Source organism: Syngnathoides biaculeatus, chromosome 4 (genome assembly GCF_019802595.1).
Source record: "Syngnathoides biaculeatus isolate LvHL_M chromosome 4, ASM1980259v1, whole genome shotgun sequence".
NCBI classification, from domain to species: Eukaryota; Metazoa; Chordata; class Actinopteri; order Syngnathiformes; family Syngnathidae; genus Syngnathoides; species Syngnathoides biaculeatus.
In genome coordinates this window covers 25,224,887-25,251,159 of record NC_084643.1, presented here as the reverse complement: position 1 = coordinate 25,251,159, position 26,273 = coordinate 25,224,887, and the positions used below count along the sequence as shown (strand labels likewise).

The 26,273-nt window shown below is 39.2% G+C and overlaps 1 protein-coding gene across 5 annotated transcripts in view; it reads right to left on the bottom strand.

The window, feature by feature from the left end:
• kntc1 (kinetochore associated 1) overlaps window positions 1-26,273 on the bottom strand; it is a 58,342-nt gene that overhangs the window by 2,666 nt on the left and 29,403 nt on the right. For 4 of the 5 annotated variants that reach the window (XM_061818040.1, XM_061818042.1, XM_061818041.1 and 1 more), the window contains 27 exons: window positions 25,238-25,382; window positions 23,183-23,239; window positions 22,911-23,074; window positions 22,044-22,148; window positions 20,786-20,914; window positions 20,589-20,705; window positions 19,960-20,069; window positions 19,684-19,882; window positions 18,265-18,354; window positions 16,065-16,230; window positions 15,417-15,475; window positions 15,121-15,337; window positions 14,982-15,055; window positions 13,675-13,885; window positions 11,897-12,009; window positions 11,740-11,795; window positions 9,438-9,516; window positions 9,247-9,371; window positions 8,717-8,852; window positions 7,308-7,403; window positions 6,387-6,443; window positions 6,196-6,250; window positions 6,055-6,118; window positions 5,848-5,977; window positions 4,915-5,004; window positions 3,516-3,670; window positions 989-1,067 (listed from right to left, as the gene is read on the bottom strand). In XM_061818040.1, the coding sequence (XP_061674024.1) occupies window positions 989-1,067; window positions 3,516-3,670; window positions 4,915-5,004; window positions 5,848-5,977; window positions 6,055-6,118; window positions 6,196-6,250; window positions 6,387-6,443; window positions 7,308-7,403; window positions 8,717-8,852; window positions 9,247-9,371; window positions 9,438-9,516; window positions 11,740-11,795; window positions 11,897-12,009; window positions 13,675-13,885; window positions 14,982-15,055; window positions 15,121-15,337; window positions 15,417-15,475; window positions 16,065-16,230; window positions 18,265-18,354; window positions 19,684-19,882; window positions 19,960-20,069; window positions 20,589-20,705; window positions 20,786-20,914; window positions 22,044-22,148; window positions 22,911-23,074; window positions 23,183-23,239; window positions 25,238-25,382 (3,078 nt within the window). Of the gene's footprint in view, window positions 1-764; window positions 874-988; window positions 1,068-3,515; window positions 3,671-4,914; window positions 5,005-5,847; window positions 5,978-6,054; window positions 6,119-6,195; window positions 6,251-6,386; window positions 6,444-7,307; window positions 7,404-8,716; window positions 8,853-9,246; window positions 9,372-9,437; window positions 9,517-11,739; window positions 11,796-11,896; window positions 12,010-13,674; window positions 13,886-14,981; window positions 15,056-15,120; window positions 15,338-15,416; window positions 15,476-16,064; window positions 16,231-18,264; window positions 18,355-19,683; window positions 19,883-19,959; window positions 20,070-20,588; window positions 20,706-20,785; window positions 20,915-22,043; window positions 22,149-22,910; window positions 23,075-23,182; window positions 23,240-25,237; window positions 25,383-26,273 lie in introns of those variants that run through there. The other variant, XM_061818043.1, reaches the window with a different exon arrangement.

Sequence of the window (26,273 nt, the reverse complement as noted above, 5' to 3'; positions counted from 1 at the left end):
TCATCTCCTTGGAACATACATGGAAGCGATTGCAGCCACACATTAACCCCTATGCTGCAACAGATGTTTTACTTTCTTTTTTTAAATAGGCACTGTTCTCAAATGAGCACACATGGCATTATAAATACTTCTTGGCCATTTGAGATTGAGAAGAATAATTCCTACCCGAAATGAAGCGATTGCTACACAGTTGTGTGTGTATTTAGTTGGGCACCATCATGTTTAATTGCCAAAATCCATTGATCTTTTCTGGTCTTTTCAGCTGGTATTCTATAGAATGACCTCTTTGAATATCTGTCTCGTCTGTTGTGACAACCAACAGCACAACAGGTCTCGGTTATTGTAAATATTCTCCTCGGGTTCAATGTCCCCCACACTGTCGAGCAGATCTTTTTGACCGGCAACATGGCACCGTGAAAATGGTGATGTCACGTGCATGAGGTCTATATTTGACATAGTACATTGTATATCATATGCAGTCACTGCATTTGGCACTATTTGATGTCCAGCAACTGTGAACTATATTCAACACACTGTCTTTAATGTATTGTTCACGTTGCTTTACATATGAGCGTTGTATTGTACTGTCCACTGTATTTGACATAGTTCCCTGCATTTGAAGAACTATACGTCTATTGGACATATGGTCTGCTATATTTGTAATACATTCCACTGTATTTGACATATTGTCAGAATTTGACCTTAGCAGTGATGATCTACTATACACAAGACTCCCAAGAATGTCACTTTACAATATAAAAATGAACAGTAGAAACGTTTATTTGAACAGGTAATAGGAACCAAAGATAAGATTACAAAATTACAGTGGCAAATACATTAGCCAGATATTCCATTCTGCAAGGTAAGAAGGTCCTAGAAGGGGAAAATCATTCCAACTTAAGTGAAGATCAATATTTGCGTGTGTGTGTTTGCATAAGATAATAAATGGAAATCATGGTTTATTATTATTCAATAACAATTTTCTCACCTGCAGGCCTCCATCTGTCATGTCTCCATGCGATGTGTGTTTCATGTACTCTTGAGCCAGTGAGCGAGCGTCATCCAAACTGAGGAGCACATAAAATTACTTAGAGAATGTTACATTATTTTCAAGACAACACTTTTAATACTGTCCACCAACGAAAAACTTATTAGTCAGGTCCAAACAGATGAGTGACTAATGCACTACAGGAGTCCAAAATGGTAGACATGGGAGAAACAATCAGACCTCAAAGCAGCACGTAGGTTCTTGAGAAGTACAGGTGAGGCTGATAAATAATAATAATAAAAATAGTGATACAACGTAAAACCACTTGAGAAATAGTCTATCATTGTCAGAATTTGGTAGTTGACCAAAAAGCTGTAGAGAAAATGCTTCAGCAACTGAAACCATCAAGCTGTCTTGAGTCAATATCATGACTCTTTCAAAACTATAAAATTTGTGCAACATTCACTCAATTGTTCACTTCAGTCAGGCAAAACCTCTGAAAGTAGCTGCCATTAAGCCTCTTCTAAAAAACAAACAAAAAAGAGTGGATTCAGCCATGTTAAAAAAATACAGACCCACCTCAAACATCCCTTTGATGCCAAAGATCTTCAGAAAAGTGATTTTTCATCAATAGATCAATTTCTTAAACATACATTTTGACACCAGGTTTCCAACAACATTATGGGATGGCTTTAGATTGCTACAGATATCTAGCTAAAGAAATCGTGCACCTACAGTACATCATAGAATCATGTGATTTTTGTTTACGTCGCCATATTGCTGGTTGAAAAAAGCATTGTTGCAAGTTAATTCCATGAGACGAAACAAAATTTCTGTCTTATAGCACGACACCCAGGGTTTTGTCCGAAACCGTTAAACATTTAGAAGGTGATAATAAACGAAGGTACGTGGAAAAATGAGAGACACTTGGCAGAGAGGATCTATATTTAATGCAGAAGTCGATGTTTTCGCCGATAAGAAAGTGGACTATTAACCCACTTCTGCTTGAGTAAGTCGTCGATAACAGAAACGTTTGAAAGCGTAGAAAAGTCTGGACGCATACAAATACTTTGTTGCTGGATCTGTTCTCAATCAGGAATAAATCCCAGATACTGATGGATCCACTCAGATTTTTTTCACTACAAATACCAATATTTAAATAAATGACTCCTGGTTTTACACAAACTCGCACTCATCAAAAACAACAGCAAAAAAAAGAGGACAGCGTAATGATTTTTTTTTTTTTTTAATTCCCATTGTTCTCAAATGAGTCAACGTGGCGTTATAAATACTTCTTGATAACTTGAGATTGAGAAGAATAATTCCTACCTGAAATTAAATGATCACTAAACAGGTATGTGTATTTCATTGGGCACCATCCATCCCGTTTAATTGCGGAAATCCATCGATTTTTTTTCTGGTCTTTTTAGCTGATATTCTATAGAATGATATATTTGAAGAACTGTCACGTCCAACAGCACAACAGGTCTCGGGGAATTTGAAAAATCTGCTCCGGTTCAACGACTCCCTGACTGCCAAGCAGCTTGGTTTGACCAGCAATATGGCGCCATGCAAACCGTGATGCGACATGCACGAGCTCTATAGATTGGGCCTACAAAGATACAGATGAGAAAGAACAGATTTAAAGATAGTATGCTGGGCCGCAACGTTTAGCAGAATGCTTTAGAGGACTACATGATTCCGTCTCCTGAGAGTCTGTGTGGGGATCCAGATTTCATCTTCCAGCAGGACCTGCGCCCTACCTATGCTGCTAGAAGCACCAAAACTTAATTTGATGCCAATGCCATCATAGCGCTTGGCCAGTCAAGCACTAATATGCCAACTCACCAGATCTAAAGCCCATTGAGAATCTCTGTGGTAATATGAAGGAGAAAATGAGGAGGACCAGACTCAAAAAGCAAAGGAGAACTGACAGCAAGCATCTAGGAAATTTGGGCTTCCATTAATCCCTGAATTGCTACAGGCTGATTGTCACGGCACAAAGGGATTCCCAACCAAGTAGCGAAGATTCACATATCGTTTTGAAAGTACCATATTTTGATTCATTTAATTATACCCTCACTTCTTTTTTCTCTCCAAAAACCGAGAGGTGAATGGGATTTCTTCACAGTATACACATTTCTTTGAATTCCTGACTTTGTGAGTTTTATGAGCTGGAAGCCCACATGATCTAAAAATAAACAAATTCATCAAATTGTTCACGTTGTGAGCCTGGAATCTATAATCGATTAAAGTTTAACTTTTTGAAAGGAATTATGAAAAGAAACTTTTCCACGACATTACATCTTTTTTTGCAAAGGGTCAAAATTTCCACATGTTTTAATCATGTGCTGATTAAAGCACCATTCAAAGTGTCTTGTCATGGTTTCTCAAACTGTGTCACCGAGTGGTTAACCATATGGGTATTACTCAATCAAAAAAGAGGAAATATCTGGTTGAGCAATACATATGAAAGTGCAGTTGTCATGGCAAAGTGGCTAAAAAACAAGAGACATCAAAGACTTGCCAGTTGCGGTTGATCAGGTCTTTGATAAGGTCCTTCACTTTGTCTGTTTGGCGGCTCGCAATCATGAACTTCTTCAGGTGCGTGAAGTGATTGGTCTTCACTAGCTTGCTGTGTTGACCGTGCTGGATCATGTACGTCAACAAGGTCTCTCTGACCTGAAAAATCAGAACATACAGTAATCGCACATCACTATGACTACCCGTTTTCCAATCCGTGTTTTTCTCAGGAGCCTCTTATCTGATATTCACTGGAAAATATTACTCATTTTCGTGCTCTTTCTGAAGTTCCTTCATATGTCACAAGAAGACAGCAAATCCTGGCTAAAGAACAATTGGTGTCAAAGAAATACAGTACAATAGATCGGGACCTTGACTAAATCTGTTGAGCCGTCACTTTGTTGATTGATTGTTTCATGTTACACGTGCCAAAATGTGAGCCACAAACAAGTTGGAGCGATGTCACCGCTATATGTAAGTATGTATGTATATATACAAAAATGGTAAATTACATTGAATTAACATATTTTATAGAAATTAAAGTATTTCATTAGCCCCCCATTTGTGCAAGTTCTCCCAAAGATGAGAGAGGCCTGTCTTTCATTACAAGTACACCTCAAATGAGACAAAATGAGAGACAAAGAGAGAAAAAAAAAAAGGAAAATGACTGATTTTTAAAGAATTTATAAGCAAATTATGGTTTTGATTCATTCTTCAATTCAGATTTCCTCCAGAGCAGTGATGTATTGGGGCTGTCGCTGGGGAAACACAGATTTTCAGCTCCTTCCAAAGATTTTCTATGGGGTTAGGATCTGGAGACTGGCTCGGGCACTCCAGAACCTTGAAATGTTTCTTTAGAAGTGACTCCTTCGTTGCCCGGGCGGTGTGTTCGCGATTATTGTCATGCTAGAAGAACCATCCCAGCTTCATCTTCAGTATATCACGCAGGGTCACGGGAGTGCTGGACTCTATCCCAGCTAACTCTGGCCAGGAGGCGGTGTACATCCTGAACTTTTTAATAGCCAATCGCAGCTTATTTTACTTATGTAAGAGTACTGTGTTTTGGGATTCCTAATTTGGACGATTAATACAGGCAACTGTGAACATTTCTTGGGGTTGCTTGACATGCGATTTTTTATCTACCACATAACTGGGTCTATATAATGTAGCTAAATAACAATAATGCTCTTATCTTGTGTCTTCACCGCCTGAGAATCTTCTCACCATCAGACTGGTTGACAGCTTTTAGTTTCCTCTTTCACAACTTTACTCACTCAGAAGATGAATATGCAAAAATTGCCAGTGTTCATTAAAAACAACATCTGGCACTTGTTGCTCAGCAACAGTAACAGTAAGACATAAAAGGTCAAATCAATAATAGCAATTATGATGTGACAACTCACCTGTGAAGGAATAGTGGCAAATTCTCCGGTGTTCAAAAGCTCCTGTTCCTGATCCAATACAACAAGTGGGTCATGCACAGAAAGGAAAACCTGTACACACCAAGAAGCAATTTCACTAGGAGGAATTGACTTGCCACCAACAGTAAAAACTAGACATTACACTGGCTTGATCAGTATCTGACAATAATTAGCATTTTCTGATGACCGTTTTGAAAGACGTAATTGCCCGAGCTGATCAATGACGTAATTGATCGGCTCCGCAAATGCCATTTACTCCGTGTGGCCATCGTGTACATCAGGTGTGCTCAATGCGTCGATGTCAACCAGTCTTGGTCGATCACGGGATGGCGTACCCCCCCAAAAAAAATAAAATAAATAAAAACCCACCCCCCGGTCGTCGGTAGCTTGCGAGAGGGTGGCTGCTTGAAATGTAGATCTTGGGCTAAAAACGTCTGGGCACCCCTAGTGTACAGTATATTTGAATCCAAAAGTTAGTTTATATTGAGCTTTGTCAGATGTTTTTTGACGGAGTACTGTAAATAGCTGTCCGCCAATCTTCTTCTTTTTCTTTAGGCTTGCACCCCCCCCCCCAAAAAAAAAAAAAAAAAAAAAAAAAAAAAGATCACTGGGCGTGCCTGAAGTTAACCACAATAGACTCCAGGACTCCCACGAATTCTGAGGATAAGTGGCTCAGAAAATGGATGGACAAATGAGCTTTATCCTGTCAACTCAAACCCAACTGGATAAACTTGTTACCATGGCGATGACAACTATTTATCACGTGTGTATTATAAGGACAAAATGAGTAAAATTGTGTGCTGTTGGCTTCAGGTGCTTGCTTGAGGTACGTTCATACAAAATAAACAACAGATATCATTTAGATACACTGAACCTATTTCTTGTATGTAAGGTAAAGTACTTGGCACTGGTCACCTTAACTTGCTGATCTCTTTTGCTAGCACAAGGGATGAGCAGGAGCGTTGCCAGGGCAAAGGCCAGCAGATTGAACTGGGCGAAGCCTTTGGCGATTCCGATCAGTTCCATGTTTAATAACAGTGGGCACCTCAGGATCAATAGAATGGTAATCAAAAAATACAAATCCACATCCACGGTAGATATAAAGACAAGAAGAGGGCATACTTTAGAAGGAGAGCAAAATTCCTGCAGAGTGTAGCTTGTTGATCCACACTCAACGGTAAAGAGCCTGTTAACAAAACAGAACATATTTACGATTCTATAGTAGAATCGTATGAAGTAAACTACATGACACTGAAAGAACACCTGAGACAAAAGGTGCTAGTAGCATACTCTTCCAGGCCCTGGAGAAACCAGAAATCTATGTAGAAGAGAGAGGGAGTGTGTGTGTGTGTGTGTGTGTGTGAGAGAGAGAGAGAGAGAGAGAGAGAGAGAGAAACCTATGAATGAGAGATGTCTTTTTATTCTATAAACTTTTCTTATTTCTGAAACATTACCTCCCACAGGACTGGCATGGCAACAACTGTTTCCAGTACCCTTTGAAGATCACTAATCTGAGGATAGAGGAGCATACATTTTATTTTTAACAAAAAAGTGTATTTACTCAACTAATTCATTATCCTGTTCATAAAAAATGGCAGTAATTAATTGCACAGCACTATTTTTAGCACAGAATAAATAGTAAACTCAGATATGGTGTCTGGTCTGGTCAGAAGGGACACTGGTGAGACTTGTAAGACTGCAGAGCAAAGTTTGCTTGGGTCAGAGGAAACAGGTGAGATTTTTATTTGACCAAAAAGTCATAGATTATTCTGAAGAGTCAGAGGTGAGACTAAAAATCAGAACTGAAAGCAGCAGATTGCCTTGGACACAGGTGAAACCGGTAACAAGATCAGAGAGCAAAAGATCAAGGTAAGGTGTCTCAAGGGTAAGACAAAAAAAAAAAAAAAAAGAGAACTGGAAAGTATTAGAATGAGTGAGGCTATCATCCTACTCAAAAGTAGAAGGGCAGGTCTGCAGAAACACAACTGAGGCTAATAATCTGGCCCAAAATTAGTAGCTTGAGTGGGTAAAAACACAGATAAGAAGAATAAATGGGTGAAAAAGTGATGTAAAGTAGTTGGTCGGTGCTGAAGACGCCGGTGGGACTAAAAATTACACAGGATCACTTGGATAGAGCTCATTACACACCTGTGAGGCCAATTTTCTGACAAAAATGTTGTTTGTTGGATTTGTGACCCAAAAAAAAAAAAAAAAAAAAACTAAACCAAACCGATAGTAGATCACATCAAAAGAAACAGAGGTGACATTCAAAATTAGTCAGGAAAAAAATTGTTAATAAGGGGAGGGATCTCCTGCTTTGTAAAAGGAAAATACTGTCCATGTAAGTACGCTATCTTTAATGTAAATGTTCTGACCAAGTTGAAGCAGAGCATCTTCTGAAGAAGACTGTTCCACAGTTGAGGGTCGTACACTTTGTACTCCAGGCACAGGTCCGCCACCAAGCACACAGCCTGAAAATACAAATCCTTGAAACTGTTTTCTTTATAATCAATGATCCTGCTCCAAGTGGGGAATATAAAGTGTGTCAACTATTGTTCACAAACGAGGGAAGAATAAAAAGGTATATCAACAGGTGGATGGTGCAGGGTCTGCAGTGATGCAGACTCGAGATCGGTGTGTCGTGATTAAGACTCTCTATGTACGGTCCTACCTAAACCTATGGTCACGATCCGTCGGTTGTAAGGAAAGAACAAAATTGGGAATAGAAGGTCCAGACACGAGTTTTCTTTGCAGGCTATTTATCTCTCTTAGCGATAAGGTGAGAAGCTCGATCATCAAGGCAGTGTTCCTCTCCATCGAAAGGAGCCTGATGAGGTGGGCCGAGCGTCTAGTCAAGATGCCCGTAGAGCCCTCCGTAGTGAGGTGTTCCGGTCACATCCCACACACAGGAGGCACTGGGACGACCCAGGACACTGGAGAGTTTATGTTTTCTGAATGGCCTGGGAATGTCTTGGGATCCCCTTGGAATAGCTAAACAAAGCATCCCAACCAGATACCAGACCTCATTTGGCTCCTCCTGTAGAGGAGGAGCAGCGGCGTGACTATGAGCTCTTACCAAATGAACAAGCTTCTCAGCCTATTTCTAAGGAAGAGCCAAAAACACCCTGCGGAGGAAACTCATTTCCGTGATCTTGTTTTGATTACGACCCACAGCTCATGAGCACGGATTAGGGTAGAAACAATGGGTAAATCGAGACTTACACCTTTTAGCTCAGCTCCTTCTTGAGAACAACAGATCGATAGAGGGTCCAAATATCCTGTCTCTATGCTTCCCCTGGGAGTGAGTTAGACCAAGATACGTAGCTGAAATCCTCCAGTTGGTGTAGGATCTCTTCCTCGAGCGGGAGAGGGCACTAAAGCCCCCCCCCCCCCCCTTTTTTTGTCTTTTGTACTATTTTAAAATTTGTTTTCAATAAATAAATCAACTAGGTTAATAAAGAGGCCCCATAGCTCAGTGGTGAGAGCATTGGTTTGATAAACCAGGGGTCGTGAGTTTGTATCTCCCTGGGGCCTCCACTCCTCGAGAGGGGTTGCGCCAAGAAGGGCATTCGGCGTAAAAACTGTGCCAAAGAAATATATGAGCATTCATCTGAGATGTCACACTGCGGTGACCCCTGACGGGACAAGCCGAAAGAAAAACAACAAATCAACTAGGTTAATAAAATAAAAAAACTGTCAATTGTATATGTATATGCATGCACCTCTAATATCGGGGAAACAAAATTGATGCAACAAATTGTCATCCACGGAACAAAGGAAGTACCTGTGGCTCGTTGTTGTGGTTCTTCCACAGACCTTTGATCAAACCCTCTTTGGGGCTGTGGAGGAACGACTGCACCGTGTAGGGAATGTTTAGCGCCTCCAGCCGGGACACAAAGATGTAGCATTTTAGGTGGTAGCTGCACATAGATATGAAATAATAAATTGCACTTTTTGTTGAAGTTGCATATGAATGTTGAATATCTCAACTAGATTCAAATGCTGAGGAATTCATTAATATGTAAAAATTGGTGAATGTGTGATTGATAAGAACAGAAAAATGATGTAAATTTGCAAAATGTCTGCATGCGTTTGGGAATTTAGTCATTGAAAATGTGCAATATTGAAAAATATGATAATTTAGTCGATGTGACAATGTCCTGAATGGGCTGAAGATTGCCAAGTTAGATTACTTTAAAATTGTTAAAGGGAAGGTCAATAGGTAAAACAACTAAATTTAATTTTAAAAATGTCAAAATTTTGGGAATTCCCAAAACATTAAATTTTCTTTCATTAAACTGTACGGTGGATTACTCCAGTTCTGCTCTGGGGATCTTCAACTGGGCCTCCAGGGTGGCGCCGTCAGCGAGCCGGATGAGGCAAAGGAGCGCTCGGGTTCGATGGCAAAAGGTGAGACGAGGCCCAGATGTGCTGAGAGGCTACACGTGGGAGAGAATAAGACCACTTCCATGGATGCTTTGCTGAAACCGCTAATAATTACTCACCCAGGTCTCACCAGACAAGATTGAGCTGAGAAGGCACACGACATTGGTTGTTGGTTGAGCTTGCAGCATGTACACCACCCTGACAGTAATCCATAGAATTGGTATGGACAATGTTAAAAAATGGACAGTAGGTCATTTTTTTCAGTAAATATGTCATGATGAATGTCTTTAAACCTATTCATTTCCTAAAAGGAAGACAAACTATTGAGATTGCATTTTCTAAAATAAAATATTCAAGATATCATGTTATTAAATAATTTAGGTTACTTTATTAAAATCCTACATTTCCCAAAAAAGAATACACTGCTGTTGTTGGCATTTACTAGAAAAATATTTGGCCTTTTATACATTATTAGATTTGTTTCATTTTAAAGATCATAAAATCCTTTCCTTAAAAAAAAGCATCATAACATTTTGCACTTTTTTGCTTTTAAATACCTAGTTTCATTTCAAACAAACTTGCACTTTCCTAAAAAAAAAAGATTTAAGATGTTCAATATTGAATATTTTGTGTCATTGAATTTTTCATTGAAATAGCCTTCATTCCTTAAGATGTAAAATTATTAATGTTGAACTTTCTTTAAAAGGTTCCCAGTTGTTATCTATGTTGAATTTTGATTTGAAAATTGAACATTTGAATTCTATTATATGCATTGTTTTGTTTATTTGATCATCTTTCCATTATTGGAGAAATTACTCCAGCAGTTTGTAGTTTTATTTTAAATATCACTAAAATTGTTCATTGACTAAAGAGAAGACAAAGCATAGTAGTTACACAAAAAACGAAAAGCTTTATTGATAGTAAGTAGAATCCCCTCCAAAAGCATTGGAATGGCAAGGTAAATTCCTGTTTTTGTTGCATCCTGAAGAGATTCGAGTTTTAGATTAAATGAGACAAATATCCAAAGTTCCAGCTTTTATTACATGGTATTTACATCTAGATGTGTTCAACAATTCAGGACAGAGCAACTTTTGTTTGAAGCCACACACTTTGCAAATGAGCAGAAGTTTTGGAATAGACATTATTAAATTAACTGAAAAGTGAATAACATTTGTTGTTTGGTGAAATTAACCCTTACTTCCAATAATTGCCCACTGACTTCACCAGATTGTTGGAGTCTTTATTTGAAATGCTTTTCCAGTCTTTGACTGTAGCCTCTTTCAGTTTTTGTTATGTTTCTGGGGGGTTTTCCCTTCAGTCTCTACTTCACGAGGTAAAATGTGTGCTCTATTGGGTTGAGGTCCTGTGACTAAGTTGGCCAGTCCAAGACCTTCCACTTTTACTCCCTCTTCCACCACCAGCTATGCAAGCCCAAGTCAAGACATGACCTCCAGCATGCTTCACAGATGAGCTTGTGTGTTTTGGACCTTAAACAGATCCTTTCTTTCTCCTACTTTGGCCTCCCCATCACTTTGGTAGAGGTGAATGTTGGTCTCATCAGTTCATAAAACTTAGTTTCAAAACTTTTGTGGTTCATCTCTGTACTTCATTGCAAAATCCAATCTGGTCATCCAATTCTTTTTGCTGATGAGAATTTTTCTTTGCACAGTGGATTGTGATACCTTCACCCATGCCATGTGGAGGTTGACACTGACTGTTGTCTTTGGGTACTTCTTCTCAGCTCACAGTGTTTCCGTCATCAACTGCTGTTGATACCCTTGGCTAACCTGTTTGACGTCTGTGACTCAGTACAGCAGTGCTTACTTTCTTTTTCAGGTAATTCCAAATTGTTGTATTGGCTATGCCCAATATTCCATAGCGCTGATCTATTTTCCCTCCTTTCCAAGATTCAAAATGGTTTGCTTTTCTCCCATAGACCGCTCTCCAGTCTTCATGTTTGCTTTATGGCAAGTGCAGTGTTCACTGGTGAAACTCAAAACATGCACTATCTAATTTTCAAGCAATCAATCTAAAAGATAACATCTGAGCAACTAGAAACGTCTGGGTAGATTCAAACATAAAGTGCTCTGTCCTCATTTGTTTAACATCTAGAAGGAAAAATCACGAGATCGAAGTTAGAATTACAAACTTTTGTCTCATATTCATCTTTTGATCAGAAACCCAAATTTCTTGAGTCTACAACAAAAACAAAGGAATTGTCCTTGACGCTCCAATACCATTGAAAGGGAGTGTAGATGTTCTCATTTTAAATGAAATGTAATTAAAAACTTTAATATACCCAAAATAAAAACAAATTATTCCTTATGCAATTTCCTAAAAAACAAAAGCCTTATGACGGCCCATGAATGTGTTTTCAGGTTAACATGGTACCAAGAAAAAATATTCTTTAAGGAATCCTACCTCATTAAGTCTGGGTCATCCTTGAAGTTGTTGACACATTCTTGGTGGGCAATATCCTTTTGAAGTCGAAAATAGCAGATAAAGAAATAATGAAGACTCTCAAGGCAGAACATATACTGATCCAGTATATATAGTACATCAACTAGTGGAAACAAACCTTTGCTGATAGAGAGGCCGTTCTGCAAATCCACTTTTCTAATAGTTTGTTGTGGATTTGCAGAAGATCAACTTGGTTGATGGTGGCTATTTCCTTCACAACAGCATGTATGTCTGAAACATGATAAATTCAAGACTTTAAAGCTGCAATCCACAACTTTTTGTTAAAAAAAATATTTACACCCAAGTCAAGACTAGAAGGGATAACAAAACGCTGATTAAGTCATTCAGTTCAGAACCTATTGCTGTATTCTTCAATTTGTTTGTGTGTGTGTGTTATAGTTAGTGAATACCTGAGTCATTTCCCACACTGGCCCAGTTGGCGGCACCCCGAAAATTATGCAGAAGGAAATGACGGCACAGAAATTAAACACTTTGGTGATCAGTGTGCGTGGTAGTAAAATGCTCGGTAAAAATATTTACCATTTTTGTAGCATAAAATAGTCATACAATAATTACTGTGGAAACAAAAACAATAACAATGTATGCAAATGAGTAACATCTACCTCTTTCCGAGAAACCATTTCCCTTCCCCACGGAATTGATATTGCTACAACTGGTGTCATGGTAAGTCTTGTCATAACACACTCCTCACTGTTTTTGTCAAATTTGTGTGTATTTTCACTCGGAAACGCCAAACCCGACAGACAGTTACTGGGGCCTTCTGAGTTGGACGATGGTGCAAAAAGACTATTACCGGACGAACACTGCAGTTCCGGAAGCATGCTGTAGCTTTCATGGTTGTATACACACACGCTGGATGGAATCTTGTACACAAAACGCCAAGGATAAGTCTACGCCATGGCGAGTTCCATTCTCTTCCCCTGATGACTGATAAGCATGCTTGTTTAAATTAGCCAGCATTCACCACCTATGTCATGTGGCCTGCGCTCCCATGTTACAAAGCAACCAAACACCACGTCATATACAGTAAACGCAGATGCAATATTGTGGCTTTTATCTTTACAGTACTATTCAATATTTAGCTTTTGTACAGACTTTTTTTTAACCTGAATCTTTTTGTCACTGAAAGATTTTTTCATTAATTTTAAATGTAAAACAATTGCGAAAATGAAGACAACGTAATGATGGTCTTCCTTCCACCTTCCCAAAAAGTAAAAAGATTTGAGCTTTTATATATGTATATTTTGTGCTTCATTTTAAATGTCCTTACAATCCTTCTTCTCCTAAAAGGTCAAACGACTAATGCTGCTGATGCGTCGCAGTGGATAGATGCCCTAACCTGGACACTCACTACCTGGCATGGCATCGAATATTTGCAGTGTGGGTTTAAAGATTGTAAATTACCAAGGCAAAATAAATAAAAGTTATGATTCTTGATCCTTGGGCAATTTCGAAAAAAGCATGACAGAGATTTTACAAAGATATCTGGAAACTGTTTAGTTGAAGAGTGGCACAGTGGTTCAGATGAAAAGTGTTGAGCTCACAGTTCGGAGGTCCCGGGATTAATCCCGGACCCGCCTGTGTGGAGTTTGCATGTTCTCCCTGTGCCTGCATGGGTTTTCTCTGGGCACTCTAATTTCCTCCCACATTTCAAAGACATGCAACATTAATTGGAAACTCTATATTGGCCATAGGTGTGATTGTGAGTGCGGCTGTTTGTCTCTATGTGCCCTGTAGTTGGCTGGCAACCAGTTCAGGGTGTACCCCGCCTCCTGCCCATTGACAGCTGGGATAGGCTTCAGCACTCCCCGCGACCCTCGTGAGGATAGACGTTTAGTTGAAGTTGTGAAAAAATTGCACAATATGTCACCTCACCAGGATATGTATACCCTGCTGAGTCCCTGAAGCGCTGCTCTACACTGCTGTGCTCATATAAGGCCATGATGAGTTTTTCCGGAGTACTGCTGAGTTTGATGTGCTCGGGTGTGTTGAGCCGATTGTTCATCAAGGCGTTTTCCGTGGCCGAGCGAAGGAGTTGCAGCTGGCCCTTGCACAGGAAGGCCTTCACTCGGGTCTGCGTCACATCCTGTGGGTTTCCAAAACCACCAGTCGAGGATCAATGTGATAAGGGACTTTTTGCAATTTGTTGATTTTATCAATATCAAGCTTTGGGAGAAAAAAAAAAATACCACTGCTAAATGATTAGGTTCTCTGATTTTGCCATTTATACTTCAGGTACACTGTATGTTTGAGGAAAATTACCATTTTTAAATGAATGAACTACTGACAACACCTAACAAATTCCCTATACAGTGGTAAATCAATTTACGAGTGACCTGATTTTACAGCTTTTTAATATACGAGATGTCACTTGGTCACTCTTGAGTTGTGAGTTATAAAGGCTAGATCTTTCCAGAAAACGTCACAACAACTAGCAGTTTGGAAGAGAGTGAAGAATTCTTGAAAATCGAGTCAAAGTGTTTGCTTGAAGCTGTTTATTGCTATTTCCAGTTTGTATTTACTTTAAACCTAAACAAATTACACATTACTTATACAGAATCACATTAACTTTGTCTTACTTTCTACGGGTACTCCATTTTCCTCACACATCGAAAAATGTGCACGGTAGTTAATTGAAGACTTAAACTCACCCGTAGGTATGTTTGTGAGTGTGATTGGTTGTTGATACTGTATGGTTGTACTGATACCGAAGATAGCTGGGATAGGCTCTAGGATGGCTATAATTCTAGGGAGTATAAGCGATACGAAAAATGGATGGGTTTCTTCTACATTGACTAAATGGGCCAAAATCTAAGGAGAACCACTCCCCAGGAGGCGTTCCTGTGGGGGATTCTGGACCAACTAGGACAAATTTCATTTGTGTATCGTAGGCCTTCTTTGTGATTAGGGGATATATTAAAAAATACATTACTGAACAGGGTAATTATTATTATTCCACTTCTAATATACTATTACAAGTTTAAGCAAACTATTGATGGAAAACACCTTTGATATCAGGAGAAATACATTTGAGCAAATACCAAATGTTTTGAATAATGACATTGCCATTTGCTACAAGTGAATCCAACTTTTGTGGGAAAAAAAAAAAAAAAAAAAACAGCGAAAAAAAAATTATTTGTCTTAAAGCCATATCCCCCAGCCATTTGTAAAGAAATACCTACGTCAAGGTTTGGATTTGCAAGCCATGTTTCTCCAATGGCCAAGCAGAACCGGAGTGACTGTATCTTCTCAAAGCCTGCAGACAAGGGGGACATTTTATCTGCATCCTCCACAATAAAACACCTCATATGTGGGTCAGACCTGGAGGCAGCTCCTGGGAGATCTTGTGCGCCGTGGCAGCTGCCCATTCATGGTTCTGGATGCAGCGGATGTACGTCATGATGGTCACGGCCACCTTCTGGGTGGCCTTATTCAAGCCTGGAGCCTGAGCCCTCTTCCTTTGCTCCAAGAGAAGGGGCTTCATCTTTGTATCAAAGACATGGTTGACGGCCAACATGTAGAGCTTGTCCAGGCTCACCTGTGGCGAGAGAGGGGCAGAGGAGCTCCATTTACATTGGACTGAGTTTGGGGCTGGCTTTTAAACTCATGTGCAGCACCTTCATCAATTTGCTGATTAGAAGAAGAGTCGGGAAGGTCTCCTCAGTGAGCTCTGGAGCTAAAACACATGAAATAGAGAGAGCTTAATTTCACCATAACTGTGTGTATCTGGTGATCCCCACTCTATTGCGGACACCTGCGATTTATAACACTACTTTTCAATGGGATTCTACAGCTTTTTACGGTAATATAAATACTGAACATGATTAAAAACATGCAGTAAAATGGTTAAAATGTACCAAAAAGTCAACATGTAATCAAGAGCATTTTTTTTGTTTTTGTTCATATGCCCCATATACAGCGGTACCTTGACTCACGAGTGATCCAACTTTCAAGTTCTCCATAATTTATGTATTAAATTTTAATTCAACTAATTAAATTAATTAAGAATATATTCAATTGTTATACCGCCCAGGCAGCAGACCGCAAAATAAAACAAAATCAAATCCCATACATAAGACAAAAAAAAAGGTTGTGATATAGTAGTAGTACAGTAGTTACAACACACACCTATTATTTTAAATATTTTGTGGTACACAAGTGCGCACTGATACAATCGTATGTGTATCAGTGTGTATTTTTCATGCTCATCCGCAATATTTATGTGCACCCTTGATAATAATTATAATAATATAGTAGAGACTCACACATGATCTTCCAGTAATGTTTATCCTGCACTATCAGGTGGAAAGGTAGCCTGACAGCATTCAAGGGGCTGAGCGGCAGGTTGTTCTCCAGGATGTATGCGTGTTCCACGTCCGAGGGGGGAGCCAGACGCTTATAGGACTTTAAGTGCTGCAGGAGGCCCATTGCCTGCAGCCCAGATTAAAAAGAATCATCTCAAATTAGAATTTTTGAGGAGTATCCCCAAAAGGGTCAGTTGTTCATAAGTAAGGGTAGGTCGAGGTTCAGCACTTTGTGAACAACTGCATAAGCAAATAGCCCAACACTTTAAGAACAAAAATTCTCAAGAACAATTGCAAGGAATTTAGGGATTTCATTATCTACAGTCACTAATATCCTCAAAACATTCAGAGAATCTGGAAAAATCTCTGCATGAAAGCGAAAACCAACATTCCTAATCTGTACGAAGCCAGCCAACCTCCCCCTTACCAAAAATAACCATTCAAAGTACATAATTTAAAGAATAATACAAATTCTGTTCATTTATCTTTGGCGTTGGGCGACTATGGGTGAGTGACAACAAAGGGCAACATCGAGGATGGAGTAGGAAGCAAACGTTTGACACCTGAGAGAAAACATACGTGCGCACACAATTTAATTCCACTAAGGTTTCTTGGTTCCTATGGTGAATAAAGATGAATAAACTTGCAAAAAACCTGATCAGACCTGTATTCAGTTTTAAATGTGTTTTACACAACGTCCCAAAGTTCTTGGGATTTGTATATATAAATGGTATTCATAAATAATTTCCTTCTGTAATTTTTTTTTTCACATTTGGTATTGGAATAATCAAAAATAAAAGTAATCAAGTTACATAACTAATTATCGTTCTTGAATTAAGTGACTACATTTTGAACAGGTCAATAGTAACAAATCAGAATACATTTTTAAAGTAATCCCACCAAACCTTGCTCACAATATAGCGGGGGAATACGGCAACTGCGCACTTGTCGCACACTCCAAGTGCAGAGGAAAACAGACCCAGCGCAGAGGAAAACAGATCCAGCGCAGTGAACCACAGCCTGACGAGTTTTTTTTTTTTTTTTTTTTTTAAACATGGCAGCAGACTGTCTCACAAAGATCTGCTGCTCGGCCACAATGGGCCACACAGTCTACTTCCTAGTTTACCTGACACTGCCCCCCCCATTTTAAAGGTGTACACTCATAATTACAAACACCGGGTTATGTTATTCATAGAAGAAAAAGTGGTGAAACTGGATGAGATTTTCTCTTTTTTGAGTAAAAAAGGTCTGGTCTGAAGCCAAAGTAGAAAGTACAGGATGAGATGGTGTGTAATGTTCAAATTCCACCTTGGCACAGCCTGATTGAGGATGAAAGCACAGACGACACATTGCCCAAAAAGCTAAATTTCTATTTTAAATATAGGAGGCAACTTTACATCAACCTTTAAAACTGTTTGGGAGCATTATTCAGCTTTCACCATGCATTGTGAAAGTTATTCTGCAAGCAATAATTCCTCTTAACAGCAAGAAAAACAGATGGGGATATCATTGTGGGTTAAAAAAAAAAAAAAGAAATAAAGTTGGAAGCGACATCTCAAATTTATAGTTAAGCCATTCAAGGGGAGGGTGGCAATTTTTTGACTTATTGAGATAAAAGTCTCCTAACCGGCCACAATCATGGAAATAACACTTCTTTTTCGTTTATGGTTAAGTTATATGATAACTTTACTAATTTATAATCTCGTCCCAAAAATCTAACTGCTAACTTTGACCGATGAGTTATCCTCTCCTGATAACAAATTATAGATTCAGATTAAAACACTTAAATATTTTGATATACTGAAGGATATAATGCGTGAAAATCATGATGTCCCAAAAATGAGATGCTGCCCACAAATGGGTTTTAATAGTTGGCTGGGTATGTATTTGTATTGTAATGTATTTTTTTTGTTTGTTGACATTTTTAGTGTAAATTAGCAAAAACACAAACTTGTTCTTAAAAATGTTCTGATGAGAATGTAATCTGAACCTTTTAATGAGCCATGTAACTTCAATGGACAACACTGACCATATTACATACTGTACGTCTGATGTTGCTCACAGTGGTTCAAGGAGGCGCTCACGGCCTTAATGTGTTTGCTCAGACACGTCAAAAATTAGAGGGAACATTGACGACAGCGTCTTCTTTTTTTTTTTTTACCTGACTGACAGAAAAGCCTGCAAAGGTTTCGTCGGCAGCATGTAAGATCTGCAACACCACCTCGATCCTCTCGTAGTTGTAAGGACTGAGCTAGGTGACAAAAAGCACACAAAAAAATTCAGTGACGGAGTCGCTCACACGCACGGCATTTTGAAGAAAATATCAAGTGTGTATAAAGACAAACCATGGTTTGTATTTTCACTCATGGAGGCAGTACTTTATCACCAAGATGCTTAAATACACTTACAATTCGGGTAGCCAAATAGAAATACCTGAATGAGATAGTGAAAAAATTTCAAGTGCTAATTTTTCATGGATTATAACAATATACAGAAAAGTCCTAATTTAGAGTTGCCCGCCTTCAATGTAGTGCCACATTTTGCCAAAAAAAGACAAGCAGCACTAAGACTGACTTGAGGAGATGCAACATTCCTAACAGCTACAGTATAAGAACAACTTAATACAGTGCCACATTTCGTCATTTAGCAGAGAGTAAAACAGTATATGCCTGTGAGTACTGTTGTATGCTCTATGTATTCCTGCTCTGTGTGTGTTAAAGTAGCATTTGCTTGAGGGTTCATACTCACCCGAACATCTCTGCTAAATTCTTCTAGTTTTTGCAATTTAGGTGATATTTTAGCATTGACCTAGTGGGTTTACGTTACGCAAAATTACTTGGTTTGGTTGAACATTTTGTTGTTAAAACATGCAATGCTTAATCTGTTGCTTTATGTTGTGTTTCTACGTGTTGCTGCTGTGTGTCTGTTAAGGTAGCAGCTGTTGGAAGGTTTATAATTACTGTAACATCTATGTTAGTTCCTGTTAGCTCCTCTATGGCATTTTGCATATGTAATATTGACCTAGTGGCCTTTCATTATCTGGTTTGGCTTGCTTCAACATCTTGGTGTTTGAATATAAAACGCTTAATCATCTTTTGTTTTATGCTTTGTTTGTGTTCCTGATCCGTGAGGGTTCAAGTAGGAGTTGTTTCAAGGTTTATGTTTGTCATAACATCAATGCCAATTTCTTTTAGCATGTGTATGGCGTTTCACAAAATATCTAGCATTAACTTGGGATTTTTTGCAATTTTGTTTCTTTTGTTTAAACATTTTAGTCTTAAAATATACGTTTAATCATCTTTCGTTTTATGTGTCACTTTTACTGTAAACTTCAACTGGGGAGTGACAAACGGCTTGAAGTACTTTTGCCTTTTATTTGCAGAGGTGTGAGCAAGAGTGAAAACAGGTTGTAAGGAATACTTTACAGAAGGTGTTTTATTAGTTTAAGTGTTTGAAGCATATGGGAGAGGAGAAGCTATGTTCTTTAATGTTATATGGTCTTTCTAGTCTGCATTTTCACTTATGGCAAGTTGGTCTGGAGCGTACCCACCACGATAAACGGTTCATTGGATTACCAAACCTTGAAAATGGCTGTCGAAAGACTGCTGGTGAGCTCCCTGGTATGATGCAACTTGGGGATGATGGACAGGACCCAGTCCAGTGCATCCTCATGGCACAGCGGTTGCATAGAGCCTGTGTTTTCCTCCTCCTCCTCTTGGAGCAGCAGCCTGGTGGTAATGTATTGGTTGATGATGCTGTTGCTGTCCAGACCGTATGTACTGAGGATTATAAGGATGAATAGTTGGAGCATGAGAAAGCAGGGCCTGGTGAAGTACAGGGCGGACATTTTAGAAACCTGCAGTACTGGAAGATAATGTCAGGAGTGATCCTCTTGTGTTTCACCAGAACAGGGATCAACGCGCTCTTTAACTCGGCGTGCTGGTGAAATACGGGCTGGGTGGAGATCTGCCAGACCACATATAAACATAATAAAGACAAAAATAAGATGAATACAACAGAGTTATACACAACTGCCAAAAGCTTGTGCTAGAGGATAAAATTTCAGGATACGCCTAAAATTGAACTTGACCTTGTCTAAACCTTTGAAAGCGCACACCCATCTGTACAAAATTCAGTTAGGATAGTTCATTAATAATTATTTATGTGTGGAAAAAGATTTTAAAAATACATTCATGATAATGGCTGATTTTTGGAAACTTAGTGGTGGCAGCATAATGCTTTGGGGCTGTTTTTGTTTAGATGGAATTGGGGCCTTAGTCCAGGTGAAGGGAATTGTTACCAATTCCAAATACAATAGTGGGTCAATGAATGGCACAAAAAAATTCAGGCTTCTGTTGGAAGGTAAAAAGTAGATCGACAAAAGCCCAATAGGACATCTGAAATTCAGGTGTTGACTGATGATGATGACAATTTCACTCACAAATTTTGTAATTCAGGTTGGGGCTTGGACTCTAAGCACTGTACCTCTATTTTGGCAAGCTTGATGCCCCATTCTGCGTCAGTGATGACGGACAGAAACTTGTTCTTTTCTTCACCACAATCGTACAAGCTGCAAAGCTCTGCCCCAATCCTGGCCACAGCCTGAAAGACAGTGATTACAACTGTGATGACCATTTCAGGCCAGGACAATAGTTGTATCTGAAAATAATCATGTGGCTTACCAAAATTCTCTCATAGTTTTCCCACGTGCTGTCAATAACCTTCCACAGAATTGTAAAGACTTCTTCCTTCGAGATGAGTGTGCAAAGCCCAATGGCCAAATTGCAATCCACCATCCTCCAGTTGAGAACCTATATCAAACACAGATAATCCAGAGTATTTACTTTGTCAAGGGCCCTAGAACAATTCAGTTCTTGCAGTAATTTAGCTTTTTTATGTTTAATAATATTTTTTTGATTTATGTGTAGTTATAGCCATCCATCCATTTTCTTTGCCGCTTATCTTCACGAGGGTTGCGGGGAGTGCTGGAGCCTATTCCAGCTGACCACAGGCAGGAGGCGGGGTACACCCTGAACTATTTGCCAGCCAATTGCAGGGCACAGAGACAAACAGCTGCTCTCACGATCACACCTCGGGGCAATTTAGAGTGTCCAGTTAATTTTGTATGTCTTTGGAAATGTGGGAGGAAACCGGAGTGCCCGGAGAAAACCCACACAGGCACGGGGAGAACATGCAAACTCGACACAGGTGGGGCAGGGATTGAACCCGGGTCCTCAGAATTGTGAGGCCAGCGCTTTACCAGCTGAGTCACCATGCTGCGCTGTGCAGTTATATAATTAATTTAATTTATTTAATACAATAAAAAATAAAATAAACAATGAGATAACATTTTTGTCATTATTTTATCTAATAATTGGGTTTAATCAAATAAAAATTCCAATGAATTATTTTTTATTAAAATGATTTTATATACATTTGTGTGTATTTGTATTCATTCAGCTCAATGAATAATTGGGTAAATTTGTGCAAATAAAATTATTGGGAAAAACAATTTGACATTTTATGACATAATTATATTAAATTGAATGATTACTCACACTTTAATTATAAAAAGATAATTGTGTGTTTTCTGTTTATTTTATTCATGTAGCTCATGATGTACAATGATTACATAATCGATTTATTGTAAATAAAATATAAAAATATTAGTAAACGGTTTTGTCATACACGTATAAATAATAAAATTCGAACTAATCCTAATTTAAACAAATACAATTAAAATGAGATTATTTTACATTGAGATTATCAAATGTTATTGTATGTATTTTTTAGAGGAGGGCAGGGATCAGGGTACCTCATTTCCAAATAACCTGGGCCATCTGCCCTTATCAAAAATGAAATGTGGCGATTAAGGAAAAAAGTTTGCAGAACTCTGATTTAGACTCTTGGAAAATTGTTTGTCAGTGTTGGAGCTCTCACTTTATTAAGCAGAGCCACAGCAATGGACTTCAGGGACGAGTTGGTGATCTTGTGCAGCTCATTCAAGGACAAGTTGTATTTTCTTAGCTCTTGTGCTTTGTAAATCTAAAAAAGTGGCAGAAGGAAGATTATTGGTTATGTTGGAAATTGGAACGTTACTAAGTAGATAGAATACGTGCAAACACCAAAGGCATGAAAAGGTGGCAGACCTACTGTTGTATTTGTTTGTCTAAATGCAAGCACGAGTAGCTCTCCATTGCCTACTTGGTAATGACACACCGGGCTGACTTAAATATTGTTATCTATGCCCGTTTAGCTGAAAGATGTTGTGTTAGGTCATGTGACTTTCTTGTCTCGTCTGATTGGTGAACTACACCTGGGATGCTCAAAGCGTTGATCGCGATCGACCAAACGATCGAGAGCCAGTCTTGGTTGATCGTGGGACCGTGTGCCAAAAAAAATGCATGGCTGCCCACGAGGACCAATTAAGGTGCCCACAAGGCACCACAAATAGCACAGGTCACAAATTATTACTTTTGTCGTTTGTGCTTTAAATGTTAAATCTCACTTTCTTACATTAATATTTTTTTAAAATAGTCATAAAATATAAAACATTACAATGAAAATCTTTTATGTATAATGAAAGCTGACGCTGAAGTTTGCCGCAAACAGGTCAGATACCTTTTGATACGATCGGTGCTCACGAAATAGCCCTCAGCCTCAAAAAGGTTGGTGACCTTTGTTCTAGATCAATCAATGTCACCCTTCAATAAAATCTGCAACCAAGAATTGTAATACGAATTGAATTGCTGCCAAATTGAATTGCTACACCCCTAGTAGAGGATTCTGATGAGTGGCCAACCCTACCTGCGCACTAATCTTAATGTCCATGATGTTGGAGGTAACGTGTTGCAGGCAGCTACCGTAGGAGTTGACCAGCAGTCTGAGGGCCAGCTCCAGCTGACTGCACTCTTGTAACATTTGTAACATGCTAAACAAAGGACTCAGCACGGGTCGCAGAAAGTTGGAACCTGCAACAAAGACCAAACCACAGGTACCATTCAAGTGTAAGAGTGGTCTGGTGTGATAACGATACATTTACAGACATAATTGAAAATTGTAATGTTGACTTCACCCACCGTCTTCAAATGAGCAGTGTGAGAGGCAGGAACATTCCAGGGGGTACACTTTGTTTCCTGTAAGGATTAAAAACAAGTAGCAGCACTCAAAATACACAGTCAACCCGTTCAAGCATAGGAACTGAGTTCCAGACCTAATCAAAAATAAGTTGCAATATAAAGAGACCATATATTGTAAAAACATTTGAATAATAGTTTTAAACTTCTCATACACTTTAAACACATCTGAACACAATATGGGTGTAAAATGATTGTGTTAATTGAAATTACTTAATTACAGTCACATTTATTACACTCCCTCTTTGAACTGTCACCTTATCGTGGTGGAGGGAATTGTGTGTCCCAATGATCCTCGGACCCAAGTTGTCAGGGCTAGGGTCACTCATGGCAATCAGGTGCTAGGTGAGGGACTGGACAAAGCATGCTCATGGAGTCTCTATGACGATGACAATAAATAGATGCTGTTTTTTCTCGCCCAAATGTGGGTCACAATGACCACCCTCTAGAACCAGAATTGGAGATGGGATTCAATGACAAAAGCCTTGTGGCTGGAACTGCAGCCATGGGCATGACCAGCCAGAGCCCAAAGAGATAACATGGGTCCTCCTTCCCATGGGCTCACTGCCTGTGGGAAGGACCAAGAATGTCATGTGGGCAGGGAGCTGAAACTACAAAAGGTGGCTCTAAGGATGTCGAACGTCACCTCTCTAGTAGGGAAGGCGCCTGAGCTGATCTGCGAGGTTGAGAAATTCCGTCTAGACAAAGTCGGGCTCACTAACACACAACTTGGGCTCCTGTTGAGAGGTGTTGGACTCTCTTACACTCTGGAGAAGCCAATGGTAAAAGGGGCAGAGCAGTTGTGTGCATACTGATTGCCCTCCGGGTCAGTATCTACATTAGGGTTCACCCTGGCAGACGAGAGGTAGCCGCTCTCCGTCTTTAGATGAAACGACGGGTAATGACTGCTGTTTCTGCCGATGCACCAAACAGCAGCTTAAGAGTACCCACTCTTCTTGGAGGGGTGCTGGAGAGTGCCCCCTGCTAGGGACTCACTCAAGTCTTCTAGGGCCTGCAATGTTCATGTGGGCAATGACAGTGAGACCTCAAAGAGCATGACAGGGAAGAACAGCTCCTCTTCATCAAAACCCAAGCTGTGTTTTGTTATTGGACTTCTGTGCCCGTCTGGGACTGTCCAAAACAAACACCATGTTCAAACATTCATGTTCATACAGTAGCTCCACACGGTACCAGGACACCCTAGGCCGCAGTCCGATGATCGACTTTGTATTCATGCTTGCATCCACATATCTTGGATACTCGGGTGAAAAGAGGGACAGAGCTGTCAACTGATCATCACCTGGTGGTATGTTGGCTCCAATCGAGTGGGAAGATGCTCACATTGGAACAAAGCAGTTGTTGGGTAGATAGTGAACAATACTTGGGAAAAAAGGGCTTATAGTCGTTTATTCCCATCCACAGTTGAAGTTTACTCTCAAGTACTTTTATTGTTTAAAACAACCACAAACAGTACTGTAACTTTGGCTTACGACAGTCTGATTATCTTAATGCGAACAAACTGCATAATGTTGTAGACAGGCTAACGAATAGCTTTGGTATCCATACAGAACCTCAAGCAATGGACACAGTATTTGAACAACATAACATTACTCAGGCATATAGCCATCTTTAAAAAAAAAAAAAATACAAATATTACTGCAGCTTATTGAATCAGTTGTAAAATTTCTCAGACTTGTATGTATCTGCATCTATTTTAAACTGAATGTCCATTGAATTGAGGCAGAAATGTAGCAAAAACTGTTTATATTTTATTTCATGATTTACTGTACTGTATGATGACTGAAGTACAATATCATGGAGTTATATTTTTCTCATTAAAAAGATTACTTTTTTTTTTTTTAAGAGGCTCGAACACATCAGCATTTCAATTCATTTCAATGAGGAAATAGGATCTGAGATACAAGTGAGTTGAGTTCCAAGCATAGTCACAGAAACAAACTTGCATCTCAATGCACCACTGAGTATGATTTGATTTACCTTCAGAAACAGGTATCAAGGAGTCTGTGAGTTCAAACTGGACAGGCAATACAGACACTGGGTCCAAAACGATGGAATCCTCATTAAAGACATCTTGGAACCTCCACTTAGAATATGGATCTTTCTCTGAGCCCATACCCAAATCCTGTGTTGAAAAAAGGTCTGTTTTATTAATACACATTTCTTTTCTTAAATTAAACAAGACCAAACAGCAAAATTGTCTGTTAATTGACCTACGGTTATCATATCAATATCAAAGTACAAAAAAAACTGACAATTTATTTGCTAAAAATTTTGTTTTTCTTGGCATCATGGTGAACGACTGATTAGGATATCTGCCTCACAATTCTGATCTGGCCTGTTTCACAAAGTGAACCCCACCCCAGCCCTGGTGGCGAATAATGGAACTTGTCAGGGATGATTCCTTTATTCCTTTATCCGATCATGACGTACATTTGTTTCTAATTAACCTGTTCAATCTTTGGAATGTTGTTGTTTTTTTTTTATTTAATTTTATTTTTTTAAAAGAATTAATCAGTTTTCTTAGTCTTTTGTGACTCCTGTCCTAACGTTTTGGAAACGTGTTGCAGACATAAAACTAAAAATGAGGGACTTTTTGCAAAGGACGCAATAACATTAATTAGTATGAACATAAAATAATGAATCTTTGTTTTGCATTCAATTGAATAATGATTCAAAATGATCTGTAAATCATTATCTTCTATTTTTATTTACATTTTATGAAACATCCCCCTCCTTGAGCCATCACCTTATTGTGGTGGAGGGATTTGTGTGTCCCAATGATCCTAAGAAGTAAGTTGTCTGGGGCTTCACCCCCCTGGTAGAGTAGCCCATGGCAAAAAGGTCCAAGGTGAGGGACCAAACAAAGCACGGCTCCTTAAACCCCTATGACAAGTACAAAAAAATGGATCAAGGTTCCTGGTTCCTGGGCCTGCAGCCATGGGCCTTGGCCGCGCACAGCCCAAAAGGGTAAAAGGGGTGCCCCTTCCATGGGCTCATCACCAATGAGAGGGGG